This window comes from Buteo buteo, chromosome 13, assembly GCF_964188355.1.
Source record: "Buteo buteo chromosome 13, bButBut1.hap1.1, whole genome shotgun sequence".
In the NCBI taxonomy this organism is placed as follows: Eukaryota; Metazoa; Chordata; class Aves; order Accipitriformes; family Accipitridae; genus Buteo; species Buteo buteo.
In genome coordinates, this window is record NC_134183.1 from 286491 (window position 1) to 308373 (window position 21883).

General features: G+C 51.9%; 1 protein-coding gene across 4 annotated transcripts; it reads right to left on the reverse strand.

Moving 5' to 3' along the window:
• Positions 1 to 1666: 1666 nt before the first annotated feature.
• Positions 1667 to 21865, reverse strand: LOC142038570 (uncharacterized). Of its 4 annotated transcripts, none has more exons than XR_012652603.1 (5): positions 11360 to 11525; positions 10284 to 10818; positions 7268 to 7326; positions 4633 to 4731; positions 1667 to 3149 (listed from the first exon to the last, which is right to left on the reverse strand). XR_012652603.1 is itself a non-coding variant. In XM_075044024.1 (5 exons), the coding sequence occupies exons 1-5, from the start codon at positions 11435 to 11437 to the stop codon at positions 3923 to 3925; spliced, it is 501 nt and encodes a 166-aa protein (XP_074900125.1). In that variant the 5' UTR covers positions 11438 to 11525; the 3' UTR covers positions 3829 to 3922. The 4 variants fall into 4 exon arrangements, 1 of the variants encoding a protein (XP_074900125.1); XM_075044024.1 differs by lacking the exons at positions 1667 to 3149; positions 7268 to 7326 and adding an exon at positions 3829 to 3955 and having other exon boundaries at positions 10284 to 10389; positions 10634 to 10818; XR_012652602.1 differs by lacking the exon at positions 1667 to 3149 and having other exon boundaries at positions 3823 to 4731.
• Positions 21866 to 21883: the final 18 nt, after the last annotated feature.

Sequence of the window (21883 nt, forward strand, 5' to 3'; positions counted from 1 at the left end):
GCGCACCGCGCATGCGCGGTTGCCGAGCCGCCGTAACGCGCTCCGGTTGCTGGGCAACGCCAGGAGCGACGCCGCGCATGCGCGGTTGCCGCGACCCCGCGTCGGAGCTCCGGCGACTCGGGGGAAGGCGCCCGTTGGCCGCGCCTCGGGGGTCCCCGCCTCCGTCCCCTCTTCCCTTCTATCGGCTCTCGGGGAACTGCCCGGCGCGCCTCCGGCGGACCGGGAGCCTGCCGCGGCGGCCGCTTCGCAGCTTCCCGTCCCGCCAGCCCCGGGCGGCCAGGAGGCACCCCTCGCCACCGCCGGAGCGGATCGCTCGCCTCACCCGCGGGCCCGGCGCTCGCCCGCTGCCGCCGAGACCCGCGCCCTGCGCGCCGCCACGGTGCTCCCGGACGGCGCGCCGGAGGGCTCAGAGCCGGCGCGCGAACGCCGGGCTGCAGTACCACACTTTGCCCACAAGGCGGCAGCACCCGAGGCGGCGGCGCTGCCGTTCCGCGCTTTGCGCGCTGAGCGCCCGCCCACACCGCGCACGTGGGGCGGCACCGGCGTTTCCTTACCGGGAGGAAGCAACGAGCGCGCCGGCACTCTCCCCCCGTGCCGCACTGCCGTTACCGTTGGACCACGCGTGCCGTTACAGGGGCACCACCGCGCCTTTGCAGCCTCCGAGCTGTAGGACCCCATTTTGGTCGCCGGGCAGCAGCATCCCCACAACGATCCTCTTCGGAGCATCGGCTGGATGAGGGATGACTGACACCTCAGCCCAGCAGAGACCAGACACAGGCGGCAACTACTTACTGGGGGCTTACGTTGCCCTGCCCTTTCCCCACTCGCAGCCCGGGCAGTCATCTTCATCGCCTCCGTTCCAAAAAGCACCCGAGTGGCTGGAGCGCTTACAGCAGTCAAGTGCAAAGAACAGACCATTCGGGTGCTCGCTTCTGTCCCTGCCCCCCCACCCCATTATCTAGAGAGGAGAAGCGGCACAGGGAGCCTGCAAACGGCAGGGGGGAGGGGGGGTGGTCCCCTGGACCAAGCCCCCAGGGACTGCTGTAGCCCTCTGCATGTGGCATCAGGGTTGCGGGAGTGACAGCAGCCAGTCAACAGATGCTGGCGACAGATTTTAAAACCAAAAAATAACGCCTGGTTCAGCTGACAGCCTCAAGGCAGGCCACAAGAGACCCAAAGCTGCTCTGTGCCAGAGGGGCAGCTCTGTTCAGCAGGAAACGCCGCGTCCCAGCGCACCACATGCCAGCGGCCCACCTGCAAGCGAGCGATACCCTGGCCACCCTGGGGCTCAGTTGGGGTGGGCGCACCTTTCCTCACCTCCGTGCCGTCAGAACTCTGCTCTCCCAATCCTGCGCGCACGCAAGGCTTCTTGTGCGGGGCTTGTCTCTTATGGAAGAGACGCTGCACGGTGTTACTTACCGCCCCGCCCTCCGGCGTGCAAAGGAAGCAGCCGTGAAGCAGGGATAGCAAAGAGGCCTGTCGGGATAGTAGTAGTCCTCAGCAGATGACCGTAGAGCCCTCGAGGTTCCATCTTTGCTCCCTACAGGAGCGTGGCGCCGCACTCCTTGCCGCTCCCGCCAGCAAGCGACACAATTGCCCTTTGCTGCCTGCAACAGGCAGTACCTGCACGGCCCCAGTACTGCCGCTTACAGAGCGAGAGGCGCTCGCTATAAAGCGGCAATGAAGAACAAGGACGGCCCGTCAAGATGGCAAAAGAAACATAGAGAGCCTCCAGCATTAGCCAGGCAGGGCTTGCAACTCACCTCGTGTCGTGGTTTAACGCCAGCCAGCAACAAAGCCCCACGTGACCGCTCACTCGCTCCCCGGCCCCCAGTGGGACGGGGAGACAATCGGAAGGGCGAAAGTGAGAAAACTCGTGGCTTGAAACGAAAACAGTCTAATCATTAAAAAGAAACAACAACAACAACTTGCAAGGAAAAGAAGAAGAAAAAATGACAGAGAATGGGGTGCAGGCAGCATGCCAGGGGTCTGGAGCCTGACGGATGATGGGGGGGGGGGGGGGTGTGTGTAATATGGAGGAGGGAAAAGAAGAAGGGGGGGGACGGGACAGGAGACAGAAGAGCAGGGGATGCAGGGGGAAACAACTCGCATGGGTTAAAAACTCGCATGGGTGAAGGGGGTGGGCTGGAGCAGCAGGGGGCATATGGGGGAGAAACACACGCGGGGGGGGGGGGGGGGGGGAGGGTAGGTGAGGGTACAAAGGTGCATGGGGGGACATGGGTGGGGATGACCTACCCCAGGGAGTCCACCCAGGATGATCCACAGCAGGTAACTCGCCTGGGATAACCCGCAACAAAGCACCCACACCAGATAATCCACACTGGGAGGACCCCCAGCAACACCCCTCAAACTGCCTGTGCTTCACCCCCAATCTTCCCCAAACTGGGGAGTTTTCTGCTTTTTCAAAATACTCAGTTTGGGGTGTGTTTCAGTGCTTTTCCACAACATAAAAAGGGGTGATCTTTTGGTTGCGGTTTTGTGCATGAAAATGGGGTGGGTTTTTTGCTTTCCAGCTGCACCAATCCAGGCGGATTTGGCTTTCCCAGGAGTCCCAAATTTGTTTGGTTTTTTCCATTGCAGACCCAGACTCAGGGGGTTTGGGGTTGTCCTGGTTTCGGCTGGAATAAAGTTCATTTTCTTCTGACTAGCTGGTACAGGGCCATTTTGGATTTAGAATGAGAACAATGTTGACAACACCCCGATGCTGTAGTTGTTGCTAAGCAGCGTTTAGACTAAGTCAGGGACCTTCCAGCTTCTCATACCGCCCTGCCAGCAGAGGCTGGGGGTGCACAAGAAGAGTCGCTGAGCTAAAGGAGGATTCCAGGTAAACAGGTCAGCTCGAAATACACCACCTCCTTTACAAGTTAAGAGCGATTTGAACACTTAAAATCAGCACTTAGGCTAATCGATACCATTTTGAACACCTTCTTAGCATACAAGTAAACACTCTCGCCGGTGTTGGAAAACGTCTCCTCCCTTCCTTACAGCACTGCTGCAGGGAGATAACCCCGGGAGGCTGCGGGACGAGGTCGTACACAATCAGAATCTACGCTTACGGATCCACCGCAACAGCTACAGCCCTTGCGCTGCTGCTGCTGCTTTGCATCTTGCTTGTTTGGTGAATAAAGCTGAAAGCAAAGTGGAAAACTTCAAAGAGCAAAATGAAAAATAAAGAATAAATCTCAATCATTCACTTTACACTAAAAAGGTGTGCCCATGTTTATATACATCCAATAAAAATACTTATACTATAAAAGTATTTGATTTTCCTTTTCCATTACCTTAACTTGCACAGCTCTGAATTCATACCATTAAATTATCTCTCTCCAAAGTACACGGTTTTAATGGGACTAGGGGTTTTTGTGCGTGTTGCATAACGCGGAGGGACACCTGGCCAGCTGAGCTGCCCAAGAGAGGTGCTACTGAACTGCCAGGGAAATGCACCATTGAAAGCCAGACAGAAAGAAAGTACTTCAGAGCACTCCGTCAAAACATCAGGGAAAAAAACCCATAACATTCAGTTGCCTCTCTTTTTAAATGTTTAGACAAATACCTAACTGCTTACATACACCTAACAAATCATATACTACAGCTATTTGGCAGTTACAGTTTAAACAATGCAAGTCAATTTGTAAAATCCCCAGCGCTGCAATACCTCACACTACCAAAAAGGACTGGTGGGTTTCCTAATGCTTTTGGCAGTACTGAAGCATGCAGAGCAACACGTTTTCATGTTATCTCGACTGTTACAACTGAGAAACCAAAGACCAGTGATGCCATCGACTTTAGGAAGATGGGCTGTGCTTGGGTCTTTGGAAGGAAATTGACTTTTTTTTTTTTTTCCTCTTTTTTTAAAGAGAGTGAAAAGTCTTGTTACTGATGACTTCTACTGTCAAGTCGATCACCTCTGAAGATCCACTCTGATGGGAAGTTCCTAAAACAAAATTTCTTTGAGAGAGAAAGACTTCCATTTTGGAAAATCTCTTTCCAACTGAAGTCAAAATTACACACTGTAGGTTAAAGGAAAAAATACATTCCTGAAGCAGTAACTCATCAAAACCACCTCAGGACTCACTGTCACTAGTTACAAGGCTGCTAATGCTTCCTGGGAAAGCCTGGAAAACACACAGATGCGACGCCCATTTGTCCCGTTTTGCCCGCGTCTCTTCTTTGACCTTGACTGCTTTTAGTACAGATGCTAATTATCTCCGTAACGTTTTTGAGTACTACTATAAGATATTTAAAAAAAAAAAAAAAAAATCATTGACTGTAAAAGCATAAAGGTTTTATCATGAAAACAAAGTCTGTTTCTTCTGAACAGCTGAACTCTTACGAACAGTTTCTTCCCTCTTTTAGTACAAAATTAGTTTCACAGTATCATTTACTAGCAAGCACACAGAAACAGAAGATTATGCTTTCAGGAAGAGAAAATAAACTGAGGGAAGTAAACTTTGTATAGGTGTAACATGCTCCAGAACAGAACTTATTTTTAGTATTTGTGTTAAAATATTTCATGTAAAAAAAAGTAGAAGGAGAGCTGGCACACTCTCAACGTTAAAGTCCGTACCGCAAGTACCTTTGGAAAAACGCAGACACACATCGTAGGCGTACCTTGTACTTGCAGGCCTCTACGGAATCTTTCCATCTGTCTCGTACCGCCACGGCAGAAGAAAGGGCAACCACGGCAAAACGGTGCCAGCTGACATCCAGCTGAGCGAAGAAAAAAAAAAAAAAAAAAAACATTAGCACAAAGCTGGGGAGGAATCCAAAGCTGCCTTTTTTTTTTTTTTTGTGAAGGTTTGTGAAGACAGTACGACTGAGCGGAGGAAAAACTATTTTTGCGTCATCTTCGGTACGGTTGTTGACACAGGCCACTAGAGCTTTTGCATTTTTCAGACAACTGTGCCTTTTTTTTTTTTTCCCTTTCTTTTTTGACTCACTGGCAACTTTACTTTCACTAGAACTCACTTTCCTAGATACACGCAGGTGACACACATAGAGACCTACCTACGTTTTGTCAAGCCTTAGTATAGCCGAGGCTATACGTCCCAAGTTGAGTATTTTTGCTAGAGAGCACAGCAACACATCTGTCCTTGTGAACTGCCTCGTTGCAAAAAAAGAATCATTTTTTCCAGGCCGTTGCTCCAAACGGGCAAGATCTTTTAAAACCGCAGTTGTGCCACCAAACCCGCTCAGGGTCCCTCCTAGCTTTTGACCGCCCTGAGATTTAACAGGCACACGCTCCATTCCATCTTCCAACAGCAAAAATACGTTAACGCTCTCGGACCCAGAGCGCAACCCTACGGATGTCCACGCACACACCCTGCCGTTTTGATGAGGAGCCACCGAGCACCCCTGCGAGCACAGCTGCACGCGCCGGATCGGCTTCCCCTACGCCCCGAGTTACCGGTTCCGGTGAACGTAGTTTCTGACGCTTTAAACCGAAAACCGTATCTCGACGCTCCGCCACAGTAGAAACGACCCATCGCCAGAACGCTACAAAAACGCAGTAACGCCAATTGCAAACCCACAGCAGCAACAGCTCCAGAAATATTTAGACCAGGAACAAGGGAGAAAAATAAAACAGCTTCATCTCACGCACAGGGGAGCGGCAGGCAGAGAAAAGGGTCGGCATTCTGAGCCCTTACAGAAAACGGGCATTCTCCTTCCATTCCTCAGCCCGTCCGTGAAGGTCTAAATACTGCAACACTACTACGGCAACGTCGAGAGCAGGGAACAGCAGCCCGGCCGCCGGACTTGCCACTGACCCGTGCTATTTCCGTAGCAGGACGCGTACGCAGAGGGACACGTTTTGCCACACGCAGCCCTGAACTTCCTGAAAATTTACGTTTACCAAAAAAAGCCATTTGGAACACATTGCCAAACAACATTCGGCAAGAAAGCTTTGATGCCTGTGACACACGCAAGTTTTTGGTCACTTGCTATTTGCTTCCTGTTGCTGCTGCTGTTCTTCCTTCAGAAATTCTACTCGTAGCCCAGTTATTCACTACTGGTTCAAGCATTTGCCTTCCTGGTATTACCAGCACATTCACAGAGGCAAATAACTTGCTTGCTCTTCTACAATTATCCAAACGACAACTACAGCCATGAAAGAGAAGGAGAGGTCAGGCAGCAGAAGAGCTCTGCAGGCTGGCACCAGTCAATATTGCACTCTCGAAGAACAAACAACAACAAAACAAAACCGTGACCCTGTATCCTTCTTTTTTTTTTTTTTTTTTCCCCTTCTTCTTTCAGAGCTCATCCCTGCCTCAGCATTTTGTCTTGCCAGAGCATGAAGCGCAGGTGATCCGTACCCTGACGACTTTTGCGTGTGATGAATGCCTGTTCAGAAATAGTCCAGATCTGCAAGACTGGTGTCATTTCTATGGTTTTAATCATCATAACTCACATTTTATTTACTCACGCATTTGTGAGGAAACTAATTAACTTTTAGACACTGCCTCTCCTTTTTTTGAGGGGTGGGGGTGGAAATGTGTTAGAGACTGAAAAACATTACAATTCAGAGCTCCCAACCACGAGGGAGCGGTGGAGAAATCAATGAAAGCAAAGACCAACAGCAGCAACATCAGCTGAAAGTTGGCTTTCATTCCGATCACGTACTTAAGCGACTCTCCTTGCAAGTCTATGCCTCGGTCCTAGGAATGGCTAGTCCCTTTTTGGAAGGACAAACTTTCTCACTTAAAAGTCCTAGACTGAAGACTCCGCTGAACGGAATGGGGATTGTGCCACGGGACAACATGCCCTCAACACTCTTAATGGGGAAGGGAAAAAAAAACCAAACCCAAATAAAAATCAAGCTTAAGTACCAGTTCCCATCATGTTTCACTCATTACATTTCTACTGGCATCTAGGTGCTCAAAAATGAACTACAGGGACACCACATATTCCTAAAAATTCAGTTATACATAAAAAAGTAAAAGGCTGTTTCCAACTTGCCCATAAAATCAGTATGAACAGAGAGAAGAGAAACACTCGACCCCCTAAAGAAGCTAACAGGTAGCTCTGAATTTACCAGACAGGAAATTTCATTCTTTCACCTGAAACAAAAACACATCAAGAGACCAGTTCAGGAACAGGGCACGATCTGTTAACAGCAATTTTTCCATCAGCTTTTCGGCACTAGCAGCAAATTTGCCTTCTCTGTGGGTTTAACGTGGAGCATCTGTAGTGCCCTCGAACTCGCAAGTGTTTCTCTCCGCTCCCCCAGCCCGATACGTGCGATTACCTGAGCAGCAAGCGGAATTAACCAGGCAGGATTTTCTTTGTGTGACGCGGAAGGTGACGCTGGGAGAAGAGGAGACAAAGAAATGAACCTGCTTGTCACACCCAGCCAACGGTGAAAAGACAGGGGAGGATTCTGCCGGAAGGGCTCTGCACCCCAGGAGCTCCCGCCAGCCGGTTTCTCTCCCCTTTGCCCGGTACCGAGGGGACGATGACACCTCGCCCACGCCCCCTCGCGGCAGGGGGCTACCCCAGGAGAGCCGGGGGACCCCCACCTCGCTTCTGCCCATGGGAATGGACCGGGAGAGACACTCCACGCAGAGAGAGGAGCATGGTGTGGATCGCATGCCCGAGGGAAGAGGCCGGGCTCCCCGCTGGCAGAAGGACAACTCACCTCCCTGCTGCTCAGAGCTGCTTGCTGCGGACAGCCCTGCCTGCGCCCGGCCGCTCTTCGGCCGTGCTGGGAGCGCAGTCCGGCCGACGGACGCTCCAGCGAAAAGACGCTCCAGCTAATCGCGCCCCCTGCTCGTTACAGCCGCAGGTACTTTTGCCTCTGGCTAATGCACGCTCCAGACAGCGGACACCCCGCCTCGTTCCAGCTCCCGCTTGCTACAGTTCTGGCTCGTTGAAGCCCCAGCTCTGCACTGAAGCTCCGCCTGATTTCAGCTGCTTCTCCTTACAAGCTCCAGCTACGTGCAACGGTCTCGGCTTTCCATAAGGTTGCATATCAACTGCTGTCAGAACTGGAGCATTAGGATTAAACATCAGAGTTACACGCCAAGTAAATATTCGTTAAGTTTGGGCGATTAATTACTTAATAACTATTCTGAGCGGCGCAGAAAGAACAGCTGGACTCAAAGAGGGCACGTGGGGTCTGAAAAGCGCCTTTCCCCCCCACAGACCATCGCAGATGTTGAGCTCGGCCTGCTGCGTGCCGGCCTCCCGAACTTCGGCGTCCCACACAACCAGACCCCCATCTACGGGGAGGGACCACGCACCCTGCCCGCCCCCCGCTTCCCCCAGCAGCCCCCAACACCCTCCCACCCACCTGCAAAACCAGCCAAGCCGGCTCCCGCTTTTGGCCCCCACACCAGCTGACTCGGGGCCCGTTTGGGAGCCAAAAAACCCGGCCGCTGAGCCTGTTCTCAAGGCCCAAACACGCAGGGCCGGACCTCTGTTTCTGGGCCCAAAGCCGCGCAGCTCGGTCTGTTTCCGAGCCCCCAAATCAGCCACGCGAGCCTGTTGTCAAGCCCCAGGAACAGAAAACTTGTTCTCCATTTCTGACCCTGCAGTGCCCACGGGCGACGCCGAGCGTAGCCACCCCACAGCCCTGCGCCCCCGGGGCCCCACGCACAGTTTCGGGGAGCGCTCGGGACCTGCAGAGGGCCCGGCCCCACGCCTCTCCAGGGCAGCCCCAGCACAGGCAGGGCGTCGCTTCTCGATTGCCGTTTCAGGCTTTATTTCCCCGCCATCACCGGCACGGCCAGGCCCCCCACCCCAAACCTCCCAGCCGAAGCACCCCCGCGGGTAGCCGGGCCCAGCCACCCGGAAAACAAGAAAACCAAAGAGGGAACAACAAGACAGACAACGTGGGGAAAGGCAAGGAGAAGGACACAGAAACAGAGAGAGCGCGGGAGGGATAGGGAGCAGGACAGAGAGATGGAGCAAGAAAGGAAAAAAGGACGGGAGGCAGAACCAAGGGAAAGAGAGACAAGGACGGGGAGCAGGACAAAGGGACGGAAGAGGAAAAAAAATTAGCGACGGGCTGCAGGACAGAGATGAAGGGATTAAATAGACACAGGGAGCATGACAGAAGGACATAGAGAAGACAGACAAAAGGGACAAAGAGCAGGCCAGCATCGGAGGGGAAAAAAACCAACTGCGATGGGCAGTGGGAGAGAGATATGGAAAAAAGAAAAAAATACTGAGGAACAGAAAAAAGAAAGAAGCGACAGCTACCTGGACAGGGGGACACAGTCAGAAAGGGCGGGAGAGGGAACCGGGCAGAGAAAGACAGACAGAAAAGGTAGCGAAAGAAAGCAAGGCAGAGGGACAGCAAGGCGGGGCGGGGGGGGAAAGGGACAGGGGTCTGGATAGAGATGGAGAAATAAGCAGCAGGGACAGAGGAAAAGCGACAGAAAGAGGGACAGGGAACATGGCAGAGAAGGAAAAATCAGGACAGCAGCAGGACGGAGATCAAAAACTGGGACGGTCCTCAGGACAGAGAGGAATACGAATACGAGCAGGGAGCGGGACAAAGGGATACAGCGAGAAACGACGGGACAGGAAGCAAGACAGAGCGACAGACAAGAACGATGACAACGAGAGAGAGAGCGCGAGAAAGACAAAGACCGTGAGAAGCACGGGGCGGTGGGGAATTTAGAAAGAGAGGTATCAGGAGCCCTGCAGAGAGAGGGAGGGTGAATAAAAAAGTGGCAGGAAGCAGCACAAAGGGTCACAGAGAGTAAGAGATGAACAGGAAGAAGGACGGGGACAGCGAGATCCAGAATGACAAAAATAAACAGCAACAGCGAGCAAGACAAAGGGATAGAGAGAGAAACAGAAAGTAGGAAGAAGAGAGATAGGAAGGTAGGGACACAGAGCAGCACATAGAGGCGCAGAGAGGAAAAGAACGCCAGGGAACAGGCCAGAGAAATTGGGAGGTGGGAAAATAGGTAGATGCAGATCAGGACAAGGAGATGGAAAAGAAAAAAACAGCGACTGGCTGCAGGACAAAGATGGGGGGCTGGGGGGGGGGGAGAGGAAGAGCGAGCAGGACAAGAATGCAGAGAGAAAATGAAAGGGGGGCAGTCGAATGAGAGAGAGGGAGAAAGGGGGAGAGGAAGAGGGAGCAGGACAAGAGAATGGACAGGAGAGGTATAGGGAAGCAAAATAAATTAAAAAAAAAAAACAAAACCAAACGTCACAGCAGCATGAGAAAGCTAGGGGGCCAGGAGAGGGGGAGGGAGGGACCTGGACGCAGAAGAGGAGCGACAGGGCCCCGAGGGCCCAGCACTCACCACAGCTCTCGCTCTTGGAGCTGCCAGGAGACCTTGCCAGTTCAGACGCTTCTTTCTCCTTCTCTCCTCCCTTCCTCTTCTGTAACTCCAGTCGCTTGGCTGTCCTCTACATAACGGAACACGCGAGCGTCTCGCGGCTCTTACGAGATGAGGCCTCCTAGACAGGTAGCCTGACTCGCTCGCTCACTATGTGGCCGTACCGCGCTGCTGGTCATGCATACAGACCCTGGCGGTCTGACCTGCTGTGGACTACGAGGAGGGATCCTCCCACACCCAGAGAGGCAGGCTCTCTCTTGCCTGCAGCAGGAGGCAGCTGCCAGACAGCTGGCTTTCCGTTTCTTCTTCTCTACCTTTCTGTGGCCTCTCCAGCTTCAGCAGCTCCCGTCCACAGCCAGCAAGCGCTCCGCCTGTCCCTCTGTGCTCCCGCGCCGCGAGGAGAGGGAGGCCAGGCAGAGACAGCCCACGCGAGCCTGAGGCTGCTGCAGTCAACGGCATCCCCAGGGACGAACGGACAACCGCACTCACAGCGTGGCCTCTGGGAGAGGGAAAGAGGCAGCAGTGACCGTTATTAGCGTAGCTCGACCCTGGCCGGAGCCCCTCCTTCCGCAGGGGCTTCCGCAGACGCCGCTCGTTCCCCGCGCCGCTGCTAACGGCACCCACGTTCAGGGAGACTCGAGAACATCGGAGGGCCAGCTTGCTGCCCTCACGACAGGGCTCGGGGGCTGCTTGCGGCTACAGCACAGGCTTCAGGGGAGGGGCTGGAGCTGGGGGCAGCCGGACGGGCCGAGCGGGGCCGGGGGAAGGCGCCGGGGGAGCTCCGGCGACTCGGGGAGGCGCCCGCTGGCCGCGCCTGGGGGGTGCCCGCCTCCGTCCCCTCTTCCCTTCTATCGGCTCTCGGGGAAGTGCCCGGCGCTGCCCTGGCCCGGCTCGCCTCCGGCGGACCGGGAGCCCGCCGCAGCGGCCGCTTCGCAGCTTCCCGTCCCGCCAGCCCCGGGCGGCCGGCGGGCAGGAGGCACCCCCCCGACACCGCCACCGCCACCGCCACGGCCCCCGCCGGAGGGGATCGCTCGCCTCACCCGCGGTCCCGGCGCTCGCCCGCTGCCGCCGAGACCCGCGCCCTGCGCGCCGCCACGCTGCTCCCAGGGACCGCGCATGCGCCGGCCGTCGACGGCGCGCCGGAGGGCTCAGAGCCGGCGCGCGAACGCCGAGCTGTAGTACCGCATTTCGGCCACAAGGTGACAGTAGCAGACGCGTTGGTCAAGCACAGAAGAGCAAAGGGAGAGCCCTGGTGCATAAAGAAAGCACAACGTGATCCTGGAGCACACCAGAAAGTACCCAGAAAATTCCAGGACAGGTAGGAAAGCTAAACAGAAAACTTTGTGGCATACTGCAAGACAAACACAGGGCCCAGAGGCACACAGGCACGTAGAGGGTTTCGGGGCAATTTGAAATGTGAACTGAAGGTCTTGTGGGGCTCAGGAGCACATGCAGAACCTTGGTGCACACCAAAGGGGCCATAAGGCATCCTGTAATCGACTTCAGCCACAGCAATCAATCTAAAAAGTAGGTATTACATCTTTTCCTTTTCACATACACATACCTGATACCAAAACAAACAAGAAACTACCAAAGGAAAGCTAATCCAGACACAATTAACAATATCCACTGATAGCATATTTCCATATATTCTGTATGGTATGTCTAAATATTTTGATGGTTTTAATATTTTGTACCAGCCTTGGAGACTGGTTTGCTGCTAGGTGACTGTAAAAGTGAGATTTGGTAAATAATTATTAGAAATCTTATACTAACACTATGATTGAAACAACAGACAAAAGTATAGCCAAGCAATTAACTAGCAGAGGTAGGTACTCATAATTAACATTTTGCAGTTCTTTGCTCTCATGTCTAGATGTTCCTGTACGCTAGATGAGAACAATGCTGAAACTGACCACATGTGATTGAAGCTGCATTAAGCTTCAAGATCAAAGAACAAGGACAAGAATAAAGACTTCAAGGACAGCCAGCAAGAACTTCAAATGGGTCGGTGGTCGCAAAAGCAGCCCTTCAACTCAAATGGATCCTTCATTGCGCGTGATCGGATGTAGGCAGTACTATGATAATCGGTTGCCATCGTTTTTACGTATATGTATTCTAATCTGATTAACATGCAATTACTTGTTCTATATAACCTGTTTGTGCTAAAGCTGTGGCATGCACGCTAGGTGGAACTATCCCCCGTGCATCCAGCGCTGCAATGAAGAGTGCCTGCTTTCTAAAACTCCAAAACGAGTCTTAGGGAGTTTCTTCGACCAGCTTTTCGGTATCACCACAGGGTGGGAATGGATTAATTAGTCCTTAGAGCTGCCTGAGAGACAGAAATAACAAACAATTTTTTATCGGTAGTTACCTTGGCTATCCAGGCAGGAACACCTCCTCCTCTAGGAGTTTCTAGTGCTATCAAGAGTCTGCTGAACTGCATTTTTGCTTCCCTGTTTCATCTGATTTGTTAGGTATTATTCATAAAAATCTGTTCACCAGTCTTCTCTCTGTTATCTGTCCGCATTTTCTATCATTGATCGCATCTCTGTAGCAAAAAGATAAACCGTGCCCTGAACTTCCCACGAGGACGCCGCGCGGCCAGGGCTTGGCCAGGCGTCCCCCGCTGCGCACGCGTAGCGGCGGGCAGAGGGGCGCAGGGGTGGCCGGCAGCGCCGCCGCCTCGTTAGGAGGTGGAGGTGGCGGAGGGGGAGACCGGCGGCGGTACGGTACCGCTCTGCGAACGCCGCCGGTCTGGCTGCTCAGGCAGGTGTGCGGACAGCTGGCAGACGAGCCGAGCCTTTTTCTGTTTGCAGTGCTGCTTATGACACCATCTCCCTGTAATTCCCCCTTTTCTTCAGTCTGTGTTTACAGCATGGCAGTAAAACTCACTGGGCAGCAACTGAACATTTATTTCTCCCTAGACTTCTGGACAGAGTTTTAGCAAAGACCACAGCTTGAAAGTGCATGTGTAATCTCTTGTGTTTATCACTTTGTACTGTAGTCCTGTCTTTCCCTCCACCAGTCAGGAGGAAAACCCCTCCATATTTAATATTTGTTTGAAGGGGATACTAAACAGAGTACACAGCGATCAAATGCAACTGGGGGAAGGGAACCAAAGACCCTGATATAACTCTCCCAAAAGAGGGGAACCTACTACCCCCCAAAACCCAGGAAAGGGATGCCACGATACTGCCAAGACCCATCCCCCAAAGCTGCAGAGACCTGAGAAGACCTCTGCACCACCCCAAACATGGTAGTAACATGATGGGGACAGCCCTGCAGATCCTAAAAAATGCATCCACAGACACTATGAACAGAGCCCATAGGTGAGGAGGAAAAGCTCCACTAGCCATCCCCAATGTCCCAGAGACTTCAATAAAGTCCCAGAGAGACCACAGCATACTGCAAACGCACAAGGAGCCCACCACAGGCCTCCAGAACAGCTCCACTGAGATGACCAGAGCATCTCAGGGACCCCAGGCTTGGGGAGGCTGCCTGGCTGGGTCCTACTGTCCCCTAATGAATCCAATGACCTCTGCATTAATTGACAATAAAGTGCAGCCAAGGGCTAGCTTGTGCTTACCTTCCAGGGATGGGAACAGAGAAGGGGGGCGGGGGGGGCAGGGGCAGGGGGTGTGCCTCAGGAGCATCTCTCCCCTGTCGGGTCTTTGAGGGACTGTGTCCACATCCCAGCAGCATCGGGCCATCTATCCTGTTTCCCTACGGTGTGGTACAAGGGCACACACTTTTCTGCTGGGCACCAGGAGGTCAGGGCTGGCCAGCAGAGGTAGATAGGAGACATCCAGGATTGAGGGGGAGCCTGCAAGCGGAGATGATGTGGTATAGTTTGGGGGCAGTATTGGAGGATTGTTTGGGGGGTTGGGGGCACTGGGGTTCTGGGATGGGGTTCAGAGCAGTTTGGGAATCATTGGTGATCTTGGGGCATGGTTTGGGGTTGGGGGCTTTTGGCCCAGGCCTGGGTGTGTTTTCAAGTCCTGGGACTTGGAGGGTTGATGGTGGGCTTGGGGCAGGGTTTAGCAGCTGTGGGGGATTTGGGGGCTGGTTTGAGGGATGTCTGCAGAGCCTTTGGGCAGAGGGCTTTTGCTGGCAGCATGTCAGGTTGGCAGTCCGGAGTGGTGCTGTTTTCGTGCAAATGCCTGTGCCTTGGGTGCTTTGCATGGCTGTCCAAGTTCCAGGAGGAGCCATGGGGGACCTCGTGAGTGACCCTGCATGCCTGAGAAGCCATCAGAAAGGAAGAGCCTGCACCCTATATTCCTTCAGATCCTCCTGCCTTTCCCCTCCCTCCCTGTGTGTCCCAGACCAGACAGCCCAGCCCACCCCTCACCACGCTCCAGCTACACTCACCCCCCCACGTGCCTAGCACACAGGTTCTTTCTTCACCAATGAGGCCAAGGTTCAGCATAATCGCAAATTCTCTCCAACATTACCAACTTCAGTAGTCACTGTACTTAGCTTTCCCTCTGTTTCAAACCTTCCTTGCTATTTCCTTTCTTCCTAATGCTCCTTCTATATTTACATGCTTCTTTAAAATATCACTAGAAATCAACAAATCAAGTCAAGCTGCATCTCTTCAAGTTATTGGCCCTCAAAGTACTACCCTGCAAAACAAACCAAAAAGACTGTCGAGGCCATTAATTTAACCTATTTTCAGAGTACTTTTCCAAAGCTTTAACTGTGATTGATGGAACCGCTTCTCATCACATTATGTGAAGCTACATTCATCTATTACTTGAGCAGCAACTGTTTCTTCTAGTTTGGACCCCCTTGAGGGCTCCATGCCTCTGGCCTAGCAGCATTGGGGCATACATCCCATTCCCCTGTGGCACGGCACTGAGGGTGCACAGATATCCCCATGAGTGCCAGAAAGCCAGAACCAGGTGGCAGGAGGTTGGAGACATCTAGAGTCATCTGGGGCCTGCAGGCAGGGGTATGGGTGGTTTCTGGGTGTTGGGGCAGGCTTTTTTACATTAGTTGCCGTGACTAAAGTTAAAAGCAAGAGGAAAATATACCCAAATGGAGGAAATAAAATAAAATGGATCCAGTTTAAAAGCACCTTTGTCTTCACACAAGAGAAACCCTATTTCTATTGATGAGGCTTGATGTATTACTAGTACTATTTTAACAGTGATCATACTTAATAGACCACCAACCCTGCATCTGGAATCCATCTGCATATGGAATATAGGTGTGTACATATATATTTTTTAATATATACATATATATGTCTGTGTGTGTTTAATACTAAGAGCCACAAGAGCTACAAGACATTGAGAGTTACAAGAAACCAAGTCATGATCTCATGTAGATGACATTCCAGTGTGTGGAGCTACAGAACATGTGTAAGAGAAGTTTTACAATTAAGAGATCAACTTCAGTAAGGCACAGTTACTGCAACCCCCTTTTAATTACCTGGGTGTTGTAACTGGGGAAACAGGAACCCAGACACCTAGAAGAAAGATTAAAGTCTCATGTGAAATAAAGACTCCTACTAATCAATCTCAACTTAAAACAGAGTTCAGAGGTTTTCATTTCTTATGGCAGCATATCCATGTGTGCATTAGATATCCTCATGTGCTTATATAGTAACTTTGTTGTTTTATGCTTTTCATAGCATCATAGAATGATTTGGGTTGGAAGGCACCTTTGAAGACTATCTAGTTCCAACCCCCCTGTCATGGACATGGACATTTTTCACTAGATTAGGTTGCTCAAAGCCCCATCTAACCTGACCTTCAACATTTCCAGGAATGGGGCATCCACAACTTCTCTGGGCAATCTGTCTCACCATGTTCATCGTAAAAAAATTCTTCCTTATATCCAATCTAAATCTACCCTCTTTTAGATTAAAACTGTTACCCCTTCTCCTGCCACTACAGTCCTTGGTAAAAAGTCTCTCTCCATCTTTCTTATAAGGCCCCTTTATATATTAGAATCATTAGGTTTGGAAAAGACCTCTAAGATCAAGTCCAACCACCAACCCAACACCACCATGCCCACTAAACCATGTCCTGAAGTGCCACGTCTACACATTTTTTTAACACCTCCAGGGATGGTGACTCCACCACTTCCCTGGGCAGCCTGTTCCAATGCCTGACAACCCTTTCAGTAAAAAAATTTTTTCTAATATCCAATCTAAACCTCCCCTGGCACAATTTGAGGCCCTTTCCTCTCTTCCTATCACTAGTTACTTGATAGAAGAGACCAGTACCCACCTCACTACAACCTCCTTTCAGGTAGTTGTAGAGAGCAATAAGGTCTCCCCTCAGCCTCATTTTCTCCAGACTAAACCGCCCCAGTTCCCTCAGCTGCTCCTCATAGGACTTGTGCTCCAGGCCCCTCACCAACTCGGTTGCCCTTTTCTGGACACGTTCCAGCACCTCAGTGTCTTTCCTGCAGTCAGGGGCCCAAAACTGAACATAGTACTGAAGGTGCAGCCTCACCAGTGCTGAGTACAGGGGGACGATCACTTCCCTGCTCCTGCTGGCCACACTATTTCTGATACAGGCCAGGATGCCGTTGGCCTTCTTGGCCACCTGGGCACGCTACTGGCTCATATTCAGCCAGCTGTCAACCAGCACCCCCAGGTCTTTTTCCGCCGGGCAGCTTTCCAGCCACTCTTCCCCAAGCTTGTAGCACTGCATGGGGTTGTTGTGACCCAAGTGCAGGAACCGGTACTGGACCTTGTTGAACCTCACACAATTAGCCTTGGCCCATCGATCCAGCCTGTTCAGATCTCTCTGTAGAGCCTTCCTACTCCTGAGCAGATCAACCCTCTCTCCCAATTTGCTGTCGTCTGCAAACTTACTGAGGGTGCACTCGATCCCCTCATCCAGATCATTGATAAAGATATTAAAGAGAACTGGCCCCAAAACTGAGCCCTGGGGAACACCACTTGTGACTAGCCACCAACTGGATTTAACTCTGTTCACCACAACTGTCTGGGCTCGTCCATCCAGCCAGTTTTTTACCCAGCAAAGAGTACACCTGTCTAAGTCATGAGCCACCAGTTTCTCAAGGAGTATGCCATGAGAGACAGTGTCAAAGGCCTTGCTTAAGTCAAGGTAGATAACATCCAAAGCCTTTCCCTCATCCATTAGGCGGGTCACCTGGTCTTAGAAGGAGATCAGGTTGGTCAAGCAGCACCTGCTTTTCATGAACCCATGCTGGCTAGGCCTGATCCCCTGGTTGTTCTGCACATGCCGTGTGAGAGCACTCAAGATGAATCACTCCATAATCTTTGCTGGTACTGAGGTCAGGTTGACAGGCCTGCAGTTCCCTGGATTCTCCTCCGACCCTTCTTGTAAATGGGCATCACATTGGCAAGCCTCCAGTCCTCTGGGACCTCCCATGTTGACCAGGACTGCTGATAAATGATGGAGAGTGGCTTGGCAAGATCCTCCGCCAGCCCCCTCAGTACTCTCAGATGGATACCATCTGGTCCCATAGACTTGTGAGTGTCCAGGTGGCATAGCAGGTCATTAACTGCTTCCTCCTGGATTATGGGGGGTATATTCTGCTCTCTGTCCCTGTCTTCCAGCTCAGGGGGCTGAGTACCCTGAGGATAACTGGTCTCACTATTAAAGATTGAGGCAAAGAAGGCATTAAGTACCTCAGCCTTTTCCCTATCTTTGGTGGCAATGTTCTCCTCTGCATCCAACAGAGGATAAATATTCTCCTTGGGTCTCTTTCTGTTGTTAACGTATTTGTAAAAACATTTTTGTTATCTATTACAACAATGGCCAGATTGAGTTCTAGCTGAGCTTTTGCCTTTCTAATTTTCTCTCGGCATGACCTAACAAGACCCCTGTACTACTCCTGAGTTGCCTGCCCCTTCTTCTAAAGATGGTAAACTCTCCTTTTTTACCGTGAGTCCCAGCAAAAGCTCCCTGTTCAGCCAGGCTGGTCGTCTTCCCTGATGGTTCATCTTGTGGCGCATGGGAATAGTCTGCTCCTGAGCCTTCAAGACTTCCTTCTTGAAGAATGTCCAGCCTTCCTGGAGCCCTCTGCCCTTCAGGACTGTCTCCCAAGGGACTCTCTCAACCAGTGTCCCAAACAGGCCAAAGTTTGCCCTCCAGAAGTCCATAGTAGTGGTTTTGCTGACCCCCTTCCTTACCTCACCAAGAATCAAGAATTGTATTATTTCATGGTTGCTAAGCCCAAGACGGCCTCCAACCACCACATCTCCCACCAGTCCTTCTCTGTTTGTGAACAGTAGGTCTAGTGAGGCTCCTTCCCTGGTAGGCTCACCTACCAACTGTGTCAGGAATTTATCTCCCACACACTCCAGGAACCTCCTAGACTGCTCTCTGCTGTGTTGTATTTCCAGCAAGTTCTGGCAAGTTGAAGTCCCCCATGAGAACAATGGCACACGATTGTGAGACTACTGCCAGCCGCTTGCAGAATGTTTCATCTGCCTCTTCAACCTGGTTGGGTGGTCTATAACAGACTCCCAGCACGATATCTGCCTTGTTGGCCTTCCCGCTCATCCTTACCCATAAGCACTTGACCTTATCATCACAATCATGGAGTTCTGTACAATTGAAACACTCCCTAACATAGAGAGCCACCCCACCACCTCTGCTTCCTTGCCTATCCCTTCTGAAGAGCTTATAGCCATCCATTGCAGCAATCCAGTCATAAGAGTCATCCCACCATGTTTCTGTGATGGCAACTAAGTCATAGCTGTCCTGCTGCACAATGGTTTCCAGCTCCTCCTGTTTATTGCCCATGCTGCATGCACTGGCATGGATTCACTTGAGCTGGGCTATCAATTCCACCCCTAACATTGGCATGCAGCCCCTAGGCTCATCTCTGGTAAGCCTAGTTTTATTCCCTTCCCCCTTCAAACCTAGTAGGTTTTCTGTAGGACATTGAATTTTACTGTATGTTTTTGAAGAATGACAGATTTTACCATCGATAAGCAATGGCTGATAAAGTTATAATGCCACGATGGAGACACTGAGGCAAGACCAAGGAGCTGAGATACATGGCCTACCAGAATAACATTGCTCAGCAGTGATTGCTAGCCTTCAGTTATAGGTACTGTGTGTACGTGTCTCATTCTGTCAGCCTCGGAGACGTTTTCAGCAACTGCAGAAATTTCTCACTTGGTTCCATGCTCTTTAGTAATAATTTCAGCAACTATACTTATGTTTATTAATTGTGTTAGTTATAGACATTTAGCAAACCACATAATGGCATGCACTGCCATAAAGAACTACAAGCTACGATGCTCACACCTTTAGCAGTCATCACGATGCAAGACCAGAGAGAAGGCAAATGACTCTGATTGGTCCTGATCAGAAAGCTTGAGTGACAGGTACCTCTGCAACATCCTTGCCACAGCCATGAGTAATAACCATGATTTGCAAACTACCAATGGAAAGGGGGAACACTGACCCATAGCCAGCCTTTGATAGATGACATTCCAAGACACCACACTATTCCCTCTGTATACCCACAGCCACACTTTTTGGTGAATATCAAGGGCATGGAAACTCTCTTACTCAGCTGTGATCAACAGTTCTGGTCCTATGTTCAGCCTAACTCCTACTGCAAAGGCCAAGACTGTAGAAGAAAAAAGTTTCCATTTCTGTACCAGCACTGCAGCTTCCTCCACATGCCCAAGGTTATGTACCTAAGCAGAAATCAACAAAACTAGCCCTCTTATGAACACTAGTAGAACCCACTGCCTCTGTCACTGTGCCCTAAACCTTCATTGCCTTAAATAACTCAGTATGAACTACACAATCCACATCTCAATCCGTACACGTGGTCCAACACCCCAACTAATAGAGCACTGCTTCCTCCCCTGTCTCTGGCTGCCTGCCCTCGGTTGAGTTGCTCTTGTGCACTTCTGCTACTAGTTCTGCTGAGCCCATCAGGACACCTCCAACTCCAAGGCTGCACAGTGCACTCCCTAATACATACAGCAAGGAGGACACTACTCTCATTTTCTCCATTCTAGCACATGTACCACAGCATAGCTCTTCCTCTCAGTACAGGAGATTGCAGGGAACCATGATTATCTCAGCACTGCTGCAGGCCAAATCACAGGGATCACATGCATGACAGGGACAAAAACAGCCAAACCCCCGAATGTTCAGCACAAAGATCCCCGCCAGTTTTGAGTGTGCAGTGCTCTACAAGCACTTCCCATGCAAAATCAACACATACTCACACCCATTTTCCATAGGAAAATCGTACAGTACCGCATCCTAACACATACAACGTTTTGCTGGTATTTGATCCCTCTCTCCGCAGCAGAACTCAGACCTTGATGGTGCAGGGAGGAGTACATTACACGTGCCACCCATTGGAAGAGGGGTGAGAGGGTCCCATCGGCTTCCTACTGCACACATTCTCTGATTCATCCCTCCCTGTGCACTTATACTGCAGGCTCTTAACCACCCTCCACAGAAAAACATGGGTACCCATGTAGCCTAGTCCTCCTGCTCACATCCTGCTTCTTACCCCTGAGGAGCATACAGCAGCTCCTGCTTGACAGGCAGCTGTAGCTTAGGCCTTGGCACACAACACAGCAATCACTGCCCACACAGTTGGGTCTCCAACACCACTCAGGCAGAATGATCCAGAAAACCCTGCATCTCAGTAGCATTACTGGCAGGAAGCAAGTGTCTCCAAGATGGAGGCTTATACAGTTTGTTCACTTCCAGGACACAGAAAAATTCCCCCTTGCAGGACGGCACGTGAAACAACTGGAAGGGTACTCAGAGACTCTTTGCCTAGAAACCTATCCTGACTTCACTTTCCCTCCCTCTGCCACACATACCTCTCTCAATACTCCCAGCCCCTTTACATCACAGTCCACTGCCATCTGCAGCCCAACCCTGTTCATGCCAGAAGTTGGCTTCATAATCCATCTTCCCACTTGCAAGTGCAGTCCCCTGCTTGCAGTAAGAGAAGGCAACCTTGAATTGTCCAATGTAAGACGATCACTAGCCTGTCAAGGTTGTGTTGTCAAGGGGTGTTGCTGCAAGAAAAGGAGGAAACATGCAAACAGAAACATATTTTCTCACCACTGCTCTTCCACTGTAGCAGACAGGTGGTTCCTCTACCCCACAGAGGAGACCCCAACGCTCCTCCCCGGTTTTCCCCTGAAATTTGTGGGGTCGTGACTCAGACTTTGACCCTGACACCCCACGGTCAAAAGAGCCCTCCTTGGAGCCCAGCGCAAGTCGGCGTACCTCTCCACTGCAATGACCCACGGCAGGAGGACGACGACGACACACGCACACGAAAGGCCGCGGGCCGCATTCCCTGCCCGGCAGACCACTCACGGCGCGGCGCGGCGCGGCGCAGACGGCTGGGATGGCCCGGGCGGGCCCGGCCCGTGGGCCCGGCGGGGCGGCGCAGTGCGATGGGGCAGCAGCCGGCGCCGCCGCGAACGGCTCCTCCCCACGGGGCCCGAGCGGCCGGCAGCAGCGCCTGAACCACCCTCGGGAAGAGGCGGGAGACAGGGGAGGCGGGACCGCACCCGCGCGCCACAGCTAGCCACGCGAGGCATCGCGCCCGTT

Excerpts from the sequence above, each read along its gene's own strand:
- LOC142038570 (XM_075044024.1), bottom strand. The coding sequence starts at position 11,437 with ATGCGCGGTCCCTGGGAGCAGCGTGGCGGCGCGCAGGGCGCGGGTCTC. Across the intron at positions 10,819-11,359 it reads GGCGAGCGCCGGGACCGCGG|AGGCCACGCTGTGAGTGCGG; the intron begins GTGAGGCGAGCG and ends TCCCTCTCCCAG. Across the intron at positions 4,732-10,283 it reads CTCCAAGAGCGAGAGCTGTG|CTGGATGTCAGCTGGCACCG; the intron begins GTGAGTGCTGGG and ends TTCTTCGCTCAG.